Genomic DNA, 12432 nt, shown 5'->3' with positions numbered 1-12432 from the left:
TGGTTCCTCTAGTATTTCTATATATCCGTACACTATTATTTCGAAACTCGGGTGGTTCCGGGGAACCACCCATTTACTAGCTGGATCCGCCAATGGCTGACCTCATTCACGAAGCATCAAACGCAATTGCTTTAGGAACACGTATACAGGTTCGAAATAAAATAAAAAACTTATTATATTAATTTTTTTAAAAGGACAACGGTCAATACAATAATTGATTGGTAACATTCGAATCATGCAGGACATCAAGTATGCTGTTCATGCCCATCCAACATTGTCTGAAGTGATCGATGAACTATTCAAATCAGCCAAGGTAAATAGATTATTCTACGCCACTTATATAATTTAATTTTCGTGCAAAAAAAGTTTTATATACAATTAGAGACGCCACTTATATAATTTAATTTTCGTGCAAAAAAAGTTTTATATACAATTAGAGACTTCATGTACGAATTGCAGGTAAGGGGGTAAGCCTCATTAATTCCTCAACTGAGATTCTCTATCCTTTTACAATGGTATAACAAAACCGCGCAACCTAAACAAATAATTTTTTCAACGCCTAACTCTTAAACAAATCAATTCTGGTGTACTCGAATTGGTAATGGGTTAAACGAGCCAAACTAGTTAAACATGTCAAGAACAGCCTTAAAGTTCTATTTCATCAATATATTATTTTAATCATATTTAATGCATTAATTATTGGGCTCCTGTTTTGACATGCACATTGTCGTGCAGGTTAAAAACGAAGTTTCTAGGGGGGTTGGTAAACCAGTTGCAGTCTAAGCTCAGTTGACGGATTTAAAAGAAGCATGGACCGCTTGTTGTGACGAATATGCAATGCGTTTGCTGACATTTTTTTTCTGGTGCACATGCTGCTAGTTACCTATCAAGAGATTGAAATTTTGATTTTTAAGATTTTATAGTGTTGGTTTTCCATGTATTCGTCTCTTAATCTGATTATTTTGAGTATAAATAAACAGAACATTAGAATAATTGTTATTTATTGTCAAGCAGTTAAGACTGTTTATGGAAGTCAAAGTTATTTGTTTAAATACACATGAAAATATTTGTATGTAATGTAATAGACCAATAGGTTTTCCAGTTTATTTGTAGGGATGGCAAAAATCCCCGAATCCGACGGGGAAACCCGAAAACCGGCTTATTTCGGGTCGGGTCGGGTTTTGTTTTTTCGGTTTCGGGTCGGGTTTCGGAGATTGTTTCGGGGATTGTTTCGGGTTCGGGTTCGGGTTCGGGTTCGGGTACCCCCGCCCCGACCCGCCCCGATATAATATATAAATATAAATAATATATATATATATATATATATATATATATATATATATATTAAAAACCTACATCCAGACATCTTAATTCTTACATGTTAATTTTGACTAAAATAGCTTGAGGTCAACCAAATCCAACACCAATGGTGAAGCGATAACTTGCACCGCCGCAATCCAAGCACCGCCACACGCCCACACCACCTTGCGTCACTGCCTCCACACCACCTTGTGTCGCCGCCTCCACCCGCCATCGCACCAGCTAGCACCGATACCGCACATCCACCACTGGTTGTTGCCGCTGCTACATAATCAATATGTAAGTTTTGTGATGGATTCTTGAACAGTTGACCATAGACTTCATAAGCATATTACTAAGGTTTTGGTCAAAATTACCCAGAATAGTCAATTTCGCGTCGGGTCGGATCGGTTTCGGGTTTTCGGGTTCGGGGACGGGGCGGGTCGGGGGGGTACAAAAAACCAAACGGGGAATCCCCGAATTAAACCCGACGGGTAATGGGGCGGGTACGGGGATGGTTTTTGGTTTCGGGTTCGGGTTCGGGTTAAGCAAAACCCGCCCCAAACCCGCCCCGTTGCCATTCCTATTTATTTGTTTTTAGCATTATTTTTTGCTCCCTCCATCTCTCAAGCGTCAAGGTTTAAAAAACACAAAATTTAAGATAGATTGAATGAATATTTTTTTATTTATCAAATGATAATAATACCCTTGAAAATCGGGTCCATCATTATTGTTTATTAATGCTAGTTGTCTGTGCTTTAGAGTATGCGTAGTGGACTACAAAACCAGGCGACAAAAGGATGGAACACCGCCCCCGGGTGACTAGGGGCGGGGTGACTAGTTTTTGTCTCCTCATTTCTTGTTTCAGTTATTATTATATTAATCTTTTGTGTGTAGCATATATATATATGTGTGTGTGTGCGCGCACACACTACACCCCTAAAAGAAAAACCCGTCATTTGCTGATTGGGCGTCACATGTCACAAATCCCATTCTATAGCCCCTTCACTACACATAGCCTTGGGTAAACATGAAAATTGACTAATAAATTTTGATTGCGGACATTTGTAATAAGACAAATTAAAGAGGGAATATTGACACTTTTAATTAAACGAATGAAATATTTTCTTATGGTAATGCGATTTTGTAATGTACCTTAAATAAATGTCAATAACTTAGGTGATATAAATATCTATTTTATTATCTGATTTTTACTGGGTTTTACTACAGTATATCTTTAGGTGATAGGTTTCCAAAAAATAGGAGATGACAGGATAGGCAATACAACGTTATATGTGATTACAAATATTTAGAACCGCTTTTATCATTGGGTTACCCGAGTTTATTTGTTTTTAAAAAGAAAAATACGATGTATACTAAACACTTATTTATATTAAAAAGTAAAATAAAAAGTAGGATAGAATAGTCAAATTCCTTCCATCATGAAAGCTAACCATGTGTACAAGGTTTGTGACACATAACCACCACGTGGCAAACAAAACAAAGATCAACATATGACACCCTTGATCTAACCCTATCCATTCCAATATCATACTATAAATAAGCATCCTTAACACGCACAAAACAAAAACACAAACATAACTAGAACTAAATATAAAACATCATCAAATAATATTATATAATGTCTGGAGCTCAGGGAACTTTGCCGCCGGGAAGCACGACGGCGACGACATACCATTCGGTACAAGGGGGCCAGAACCAGAGTCGAATGGATATCCACTCAAAAGAAGACGAGGGTAAGGTTCAGATTGATAAAATACAAGACAAGGTTAAGGATTGTGCTGGACTTGGTGGTCCTATTTTCGGTGATGCTGTTTCGGAAACCGTTGAAGCGATGGAACAAGGCCGTCAAGATAAGCCGGATCCCGGTGTTACGGGTACCGGATAGGTTGAAGTTGATGAATGAATGATGATGTGAAGTGTTTTGTGTGGTTTTGTCTTTGCTTAATGTGTACTAGTTGTTTATGGGGATTTAAGAGTTTGTATGTGTATGTAACATGAGTTTCACGTCGTTGGGAGATAATGTAAATATACATATTATGTTAAAACAACATAAATAAATTTGACTATGGCAAACTAGTCCTGATATTGAATGCAAATGAAATAAATAAATTAACTACATAAATATACGCGTAGTGGTTTGCGTCGTGTGTTTTATCTACTTCTTATCATCCCAATTCGTCCTATACACATAGCCAAATCAAAGTAGCCTGACACAAATCAAAGAATCATAGTCATTCCTGTACACATAGTCATTTCTGTACACATAGCCTGACACGTAAATCAAAGAATCATAATCATAAAATGTACACATAGCCTGACACATAAATCAAAGAATCATAATCATAAAAAGTCATCACGCGTGAGACGGGCGGGAAATCAAAAAATCATAATCATAAAAATTCAAGAATCAATCATAAAAATAGCCTGACATCAAAAAATCATTAACATAAAAATTCAAGAATCATAATCATAAAAAAAAATAACCTGACGTAAATTAAAGAATCATAATCATAAAAAATCGTGTCACGTGGGACGAGTGAGAAATCAAAAATCATAATCATAAAAAATCATAATCATAGAAAATCGTCAAAAAAATCATAATCATAAAAAGTGCGGGTAATCAAAGAATCATAATCATAAAATATCGTCTCACGTAAATCAAAGAATCATAAAAAATCGTCTCACGCGGGACGAGTGGGAAATCAAAAAATCATAATCATAAAAAATCAAAGAATCATAATCATAGAAAATCGTCAAAAAATCATAATCATAAAAAGTGCGGGAAATCAAAGAATCATAATCATAAAATATTCTCACGCGGGACATGCGTGCACGCACGAGTTCTCATAAAAAGTGCGGGAAATCAAAGAATCATAATCATAAAATATCGTCTCACGCGGGACGTGTGGGCACGCACGAGTTCGATGAATTTTTAGTCAAGAAACCCAAATTTGCACCCCCTGCGCGCGTATGACTTGTGATAAAACATGTCATAAAGATTCAAATGAGTGGTAAAGGTTTCACCTTATATACCACTCATTATTTTGTTCACAATTCGATGTGGAACAACCTTTACCACTTCCTTATTAAGACTTCATTCACACACACTTATACTTAAAATTTCCAACACAATTTTGGTGGAGATAAGGTTTTCTTCTACCTATTAAACTACCCAACTTTTTATATATACAAAAATATAGATTTAATAATAAATACTTTCCGGTTAAAACATTATATATTTTTGAGTGAAAAGTTAGTGAATTCCCCGTGTCTAGGTGATGGTATCGTGACAACGCTTTTTAACTAACCATACTCCATAACTTAGTTTTTAACTAACCATGCTTCATAACATATTTGCTATGTTGTTCTAAACACTAACTAGGCTATTTGAAAGCTACTATGAATTATTCCTCCTACAATTCCCAGTAATTGTTTGTATTCTATAGAGGTAGGGTATCAAAAAGACTCAAACACCCTTAAGTATTACCCGTGGGTCAACCAGAAGTCCTTCGTAAGGCACCCGCGGGACATATGGACCACCCGCATAATTATTGGCGGAGGAAACACCCTCACAGGGCATGCGGAAGCATCCTGGCTAGGGATGAGTATTTTGTCCCAAATACCCGTACTTGTACTCGTACACGTACACGTACTCGTGCCCGTACCGATTTAGCATATTCAGTACGGGTATTGGTATTCATTTTTGTTGAATTTGGGTACAGGTACAATCGAGTACATGTACGGGTACGGTACGGGTACATTTGGTATTTTGTACCTGTTTGGATTATATAAAGGTTTAATTGAGATTCTTCATATTTAATATATAAAATAAATTCTCCAACCATGTTATTATTGAACAACTACCAAACATTTCTTCAAAATTAGATAATATAACATCCAAGAAGCGACTAAAAAATCAGTTAAAGTCGGCGACCGAGTTAAGGTTCTTCAATACTATCTTCTCATTAAATTGATGGCCAATTTGGTACCCGTACTAATTTGGTACCCATAACGTACCAGTGTAAGTACCGATGCCCGGACTAATTCAGGTTGTTTGTTACTTGTACCGGTACCGGTTTCAAGATCGTCAAAAATTTGGAAACAAAAAGCAAAGTGGTACAAAAACGAGTATTGTACCAAAATACCCGTACCCGTACTCGTACCATACCGAAAAATTTGGGACCCTCATAAGTCATCCGCAATACGGAACATTCGTCCGCATAAATAACTATGAGGTAATGCCCCGGGACAGTTGTCATTAACCGGTAACATTCTAGAAGATCTACCAAGATGCTTTCTTGAGCAATACGTGATCCCTCAACCAACCAGAAAAGGATACCTGGCAAGGCCGTTATAACCATGCACATGGCCAGGATTGTATACCACCCTATCAGATGAGGACACGTGTCCAAGTTGTTATACATGCACATGCAACGTATAAATTGAACCTGTCATAGGAGGACACGTATCCAGGTGGTTATAAGAGCATCTTCTAAAGAGACAGCTGACCCAATCACCTTCCCACACCCTTCGGCTATAAATACCTTCTCAATCATCATGAGGTATTTATACTCACTCCCGCTGTACTCTCTCAATTTACTTAAGTACTTTATCTTCATCGGAATTGTACTTATTCTCACGCCGGAGGGTACGTGGTTACGGGAAGACCCCCCCCCCCCTCTTGTCCTTCCCGTAACGAGCTCACGGTGTTTGTTTTGCAGGTTCACGTCACTGGACTTTGGGAATTGAGTTCATATCGTATTGGCAGTTAATCGTATCCTACCCTGTAGACTTATTGGATCTAAGACCCGTTAAAAGAAGTAGATCCGTATTTCTTCATATTCTATAGTTTTGATTTTTACCACTTCGACCTTAGTTTAAATAAATATGCTGTTCTACCAAACCTAGTATTTTGTCATGCCATTGTGTCTTGATCAATATCATTATAAATAACTTAAATGAAAAAGAAACAGTCAAGAATATTTATAAAAATGTGTGCGGAGTACATGCTGTTATGTCTCGATTTATTACTATAAATAATATAACGAAAAAGAAATAGTCAAGAATCAAGAATATTATTTATAGCTAGCTATATATAAAAAAGTGTGAGTAGTAACACTTTTCATCACTAACCGTCTTCTCTAAATTCCAACAGAAAATGTTGAGGTCATTAATCTGTTTCACGTTAGCTCTCGGCTTGTTCTCGCCGGCCTTCGCTGATGTCGTTGTCCTAACCGAAGACACTTTTGAGAAGGAAGTCGGCCAAGATCGCGGTGCACTAGTCGAGTTCTACGCTCCTTGGTAATTTAGCCGGTCTCATGTTACTTGCAATATATGTTATAGTTTTGATCTAGATATATATGCATGGTAATTTAGCCGGTCTCATGTTACTTGCAATATATGTTATAGTTTTCAACAAAAACCGAAAAAATTACCCAAAAACTGAAACGAAACAAAAATCGACGGTTTGGTTTTTTTTTTTTTTTGAAAACCGAACTTTTGATCCAGTTATGGTTTGTATGTAATAAAAACTGAAAAGGTCGAACAGAATTTATAAATCTTCATTTTTTTTGTTTTTAAATTTTATGTAATTTAAAGGAATTTAATAAATAGTGTAATCCAAATACTTTAACCCAAGTGTATAATAATTAATAATCAATTAGTTATTAGTTAAAAAACAAGAATTAGGACCAAATATTTTGGATCAATTTTTTTTCGGTCCAAAACTTTCAAGCTCAAAGGGCAACATAACCGAACCCAATCCAAAAACCGAAAAAAATCAAAACCATAAAAACTGAAATCGAATGATTTCCAAAACTAACAAAACCGAATTTCAGATTTTAGTTCTGTTTTAACCAAAAACCGAGCCATGCATAGAAACCTCTAAAAGATTCTCACTTACCTTAATGTAGACAAAAGCTGTTTGTGCATAATATTAATTTTCTTCTTTAATATGCTAGGCTTTACATATCATGATATGTGAATAACATGAACATTGATCGTCTAATCTAATCCGGCAGGTGTGGATACTGTAAAAAGCTTATCCCTGAATATGAAAAGCTTGCTGATAACTTCAAGAAAGTAAATTCTGTTGTGATTGCAAAGGTATATATAAATTTGAGGTTCTTGAATATATATGTTTGTCAATATACTAGCTTTAACTATCTATATATATATATATATATATATGTTTTGCCAGGTGGACTGTGATGAGTATAAAGATGTTTGTCTCAAATATAAGATTACTAGTTATCCCACCATCCAATGGTTTCCTAAAGGATCATTGGAACCCAAAACGTAAGTGTTATACACTTTTACATTATAAAATGTCATTTGTTTTGTTTACTAAAACAAGCATCTGTTTTTTGAATCTTTCTTTAGGTATAAAGGTGATCGCACTGCTGAAGCATTTGCTGAGTTTATAAACCATGAAGGAGGTAATGAGATTGCTAGTTCTCACACATATTCGGCTTCCAACACTAACTTTTGTTATAAATTTTGTTAGGTTTTACAAAATGACCAATTTTATATTTTTAATTGATTACATAAATAGTCCTCATTCTTTGTTCAGTCTAACACTATTTGTGTGATTAATAAACTGTTGTTTTTAATTTGTTTTTCGACCGTTTTGTAACCGAAAATTAGTTTTTTGATGATGTTTACTCATCTTACAACGAAATTTATTTTTTAAATTAATGTGTGTTCATACATGTGACTCTTTTGAGACAAAACATCAATATTTTTTTATAAAACATTAAATAGAAATTTTAATGCATTTCTCGAAATTGTCACATTTATTAAAATATATATTAATTTAAAAAAATTCATATGTTAAGTTAAATAAATTAGAACTAAAAATTAAATTAATGTTGGGTGCAACGGTAAAAAAAATTTAATTATTTTGTAGACCCTAAATATAATGCTACAAATTAAGTACAATGACTATTTATGCAAACTATCATAACAGCGTAATATTATCATTTTATAAAATGTAACATAACTTTTAACAAAAGTTTATGTTGAGCCCAAATATATTTCATTTTCAGGGACCAATGTGAAGATAGCTCCAATTCCCTCAAGTGTGGTGGTGCTAAATTCTGACAACTTCAATGAAATTGTAATGGATAGCAAAAAGGATGTGTTGGTTGAGTTCTATGCACCCTGGTCAGTCATGTTTAGTTTAGTTACAGTTTTATATTCCTTAAAACCATAGTCAAATCAATTTGTATTCATAAGTTATAAGTTAATAAGGTGTTGATTATTGTTGACAGGTGTGGCCATTGCCAGAGCCTTGCTCCTGTATGTATCTAATCTCTTAGTATTAATTTGCAAACTGGAGCCTAATTGTACAAAGTATCGTTTGTGTGCGTGACAGATTTATGAAAGTGTTGCGACTGCATTCAGAAACGAGGAAGATGTGGTTATTGCGAAACTTGATGCCGATAAGCATAAGGATATTGGTGAAAAGTAAGTAATAGGATAGTAATGGCTCTTTATAGACATTGAATTTTATGCATATAAGAAACTAGGGGTGAACATTTGTCGGTTTGGTTATTGTTTTAAACGTCTGAACCATAATCGAAAGGATGGTTCGGTTTCATGTTACGACCACTTTTTGTTCGTCAATGGTTCATTTTTTTAAAACTGTTACTTATATACAAATTAATGTCAATGTTATGTACATCAAAAACATTAAGCTAGCTTGTTTATATGTATGTTTCATTTTCAAACATTTACATACGCATGTGTAGCAAATATACCAACACGTGATTTACACATACATGCTACGTATTTCAACAATTTTCTTGTATTTTAAAATTTTGTTAAAATTGAAAAATAAATGATTTATTTTGTTCTTTCTGTTTCCGCAAACAAATGCCATCTACATAGAATCCTCTTCCCATATAATTTATAATGTTGATGTATAAATATCATTTTTGCTTAGTATTCTAGGTTAAAAAAATTTATATACCCGAATCCAGGAAAGGAAATTTGAGTGTTTATTTAATTTAGATGTATTTTTGTCACTTATCAATAGATTCGGTTATGTAGGTACGGTTTGAGCATCTATCCAACAATAAAGTTCTTCCCAAAAAACAACAAAAATGGTGAAGACTATGAACATGAGCGAGAGCTCGATAGTTTTGTAAACTTTATCAACGAGAAGTGTGGTACTATTCGGGACACCAAAGGCCAACTCAAACCCAAAGTTAGTACCCCATAGAAATTGAGCTTAATTTTACCATAAAATCATTTATTATACATCTAATATTTCTATTTCATGGTTGATCAACGTAGGCAGGCATAGTTGAAGAATTAGATGGCTTAGTGAAGGAGTTTGCAAGTGCCGGTGATGATGAAAAGAAAGATGTATATGCTAAGATTGAGGATGAAGTTGAAAAGCTCTCGGGTTCTGCTGCTAGGTTATTTTTTAATTCTGCTTCTGGTATGCATAATGCGTAAATTATGTGGTTTTCACACTTGGGTGGTTTTATTGTGAATTTTAGATATGGTAAAGTATATGTGAAAGCTGCCAAGAGTAGTTTGAGCAAAGGTGATGATTATCCAAAGAACGAGATCCAACGCCTAGAACGTATGCTTGCCAAGGTAATTATAATGATACTTCTCGATAATACACTTTGGGTGACTTTCAACCCGTTGCTATAACACTAAGTTATTGCGTGAACAAACCTAAATCATTTAAAAATTTGATGTATGTTATATGTACATACAAAACCAATAAAGTGATTTGCTCATATATGTTGGGTCAATTGTTGTTTGGCCCAAAAATTAGGGTTTATTATATTTGGTAATGTCTTGACTAACAAGTCAGGTTAGTCTATATAAACTGAGTTATGGTTAGACATTATAGAAGGTGAACAAGATGTAACCGAGTTTGGGTTCATCAAGAGTCAAACCGAGTTAGGATTTGATAGTTTGTAATCAGTTTTTAGAGTTATATTTTCTGATTAATATAAACGAGGGTTATTCGTTTAGTTTGTGTGTTGATTATCGATCTGGGACTTGAATATATATATTTTTGATTATAATCAGTTTATCTTTAGTTACACATGTGTAGGTAGAGGTGGCAAAAGGGTTGGGTTGGGTCGAAACCGGTCATGGGTCGGAACGGGTCACTTAAAAAATGGTTGTTTTGGTTCGGGTCGGAACGGGTTAGGGTCAACAGGTTCGGGTTAGAACGGGTCAAGGTTGGAATGGGTCAAAACGGGTTTGGGTCAAAACACGTTTAAGCGATTTTTCAGTTCGTTTCAGCACGTAACAGCTCGTTTAAGAGATTTTTCAGTTCGTTTCAGCGCGTAACAGCTCGTTTAAGCGATTTTTCAGTTTGTTTCATCGCGTAACAGCTCGTTAAAGCGATTTTTCAGTTCGTTTCATCGCGTAACAGCTCGTTAAAGCGATTTTTCAGTTCGTTTCAGCGCGTAACAGCTCGTTTAAGCGATTTTTCAGTTCGTTTCAGCGCGTAACAGCTCGTTTAAGCGATTTTTCAGTTCGTTTCAGCGCGTAACAGCTCGTTTAAGCGATTTTTCAGTTCGTTTCACCGCGTAACAGCTCGTTTAAGCGATTTTTCAGTTCGTTTCACCGCGTAACAGCTCGTTTAAGCGATTTTTCAGTTCGTTTCACCGCGTAACAGCTCGTTTAAGCGATTTTTCAGTTCGTTTCAGCACGTAACAGCTCGTTTAAGCGATTTTTCAGTTCGTTTCAGCACGTAACAGCTCGTTTAAGCGATTTTTCAGTTCGTTTCAGCACGTAACAGCTCGTTTAAGCGATTTTTCAGTTCGTTTCAGCATCTAATAGCTCGTTTAAGCGATTTTTCTGTTCCTTTCATCACTTAACAGCTTGCTTTAGCGATTTTTCAGTTCCTTTCATCACTTAACAGCTTGTTTCAGCATGTTTTTGTTTTGTTGTTGTCGACTTTTCAGTTTCGGTTAATTTGTCGATTTTTTTTGAACGAGGACGACGGACGAAAAGTTTTAGTTTTTTTACATTTTTTGTTTTTGTTTTATTTTTTGAGCTATGATTTTTTTATTAATTTTTTTGAATATTTTTTGATGGTTTCTATTAAGATCAAAATCCCTCAAAAAAAATTCAAAAAAAAACAAATAAAAAATCATAACTCAAAATATAAACGAATAACGAAAAAGTAAAAAAACTAAAATACTTTCGTCGTTATCCTCGTTCATCAAAAAAAAAAACCGACAAATTAACCGAAACCGAAATGTCGACGAAAACGAATCAAAAACCTTAATCGACCCGTCTAGTGCGAAAACTCGAAAGAAACCGAAACCCAACCCGTCTAGTGCTAAAACTCGCGTCGGCACGAAAGCTGATCCGAGCTGAAACCTAAACCGATATCGTTCCAATCTAAAACCCGTTTTAACCCAAACATGTCACTTTTCCTTAAGACACTAACCCACATCGACCCATGTAGTTAAATTTGTCAACCCATTTTGACCCAAAAATAAGAATGTGGAATTTCAAGTGACCCATTTTGACCCATTTAATTAAAACCTATGACCCAAATCAACCCATTTGAATTTTAAAACAACCCAAATTGACCCATTTGAAATGGTTTGGGTCAAGGTTGCCACCCCTATGTGTAGGTGATAGAACCTACATATATATATATATGAAAAGAAACATATTTAGATTGTAAGAATATATGGTCTTGTCTTCTTTTGCAGTCGATTAGCTCTTCGAAAGCAGACGAGTTCACTGTCAAGATGAACGTCTTATCCGCCTTTGCATGATGAATGACAAGATCAATCGGTGGTTAATTAAAATGAGTCGACATTTATGTTTGATCTCGTCCATAGTTAGATAGGTACTTTGTTTTTTGGATTTTGGAACATGCTAATTTTTGAGGAATGCTTGTTTTATTATAAAGTTTTGTCAATAAACATAGTTTTGTCAATTTTCTATCATCGTCGTGTTCCAAAGTGATTCAGAATAACGTTTTTTATAGATTACTTTGAAAATCTATTTGTTGTTATTTTGTAAATATGTCTTTTTAATTATTGTCTTAGACTGTAACTTTTAAACTAGTTGCAATCAACTTGCGCGTTGCTTCACTTCTAGCCATTAGAGCTT

General features: G+C 35.0%; 1 protein-coding gene and 1 long non-coding RNA gene across 3 annotated transcripts; both read left to right on the top strand.

Moving 5' to 3' along the window:
• The first annotated feature begins 95 nt into the window (after positions 1 to 95).
• Positions 96 to 1097, top strand: LOC143574369 (uncharacterized). Its single transcript, XR_013142579.1, has 3 exons — positions 96 to 149; positions 242 to 313; positions 736 to 1097. It is a non-coding gene; the product is annotated as an uncharacterized LOC143574369 (long non-coding RNA).
• Positions 1098 to 6234: 5137 nt separating this feature from the next.
• LOC143574387 (putative protein disulfide-isomerase A6) lies at positions 6235 to 12220 on the top strand. 2 transcript variants are annotated; one of them, XM_077059028.1, is made up of 11 exons: positions 6235 to 6624; positions 7344 to 7428; positions 7523 to 7620; positions 7705 to 7760; positions 8370 to 8487; positions 8595 to 8622; positions 8699 to 8790; positions 9376 to 9532; positions 9622 to 9699; positions 9862 to 9930; positions 12027 to 12220. In XM_077059028.1, exons 1-11 carry the CDS (start codon positions 6482 to 6484, stop codon positions 12090 to 12092), a joined length of 990 nt encoding a protein of 329 aa, XP_076915143.1. In that variant the 5' UTR covers positions 6235 to 6481; the 3' UTR covers positions 12093 to 12220. The 2 variants fall into 2 exon arrangements, with proteins under 2 accessions (XP_076915143.1, XP_076915142.1); XM_077059027.1 differs by having other exon boundaries at positions 9622 to 9746; positions 9831 to 9930.
• Positions 12221 to 12432: the final 212 nt, after the last annotated feature.

Source organism: Bidens hawaiensis, unplaced genomic scaffold (genome assembly GCF_021521415.1).
Source record: "Bidens hawaiensis isolate Kalapana, Puna unplaced genomic scaffold, B.hawaiensis_p1.1 tig00026901_1, whole genome shotgun sequence".
Classification (NCBI taxonomy): Eukaryota; Viridiplantae; Streptophyta; class Magnoliopsida; order Asterales; family Asteraceae; genus Bidens; species Bidens hawaiensis.
This window is presented reverse-complemented; position numbering and strand designations above follow the sequence as displayed.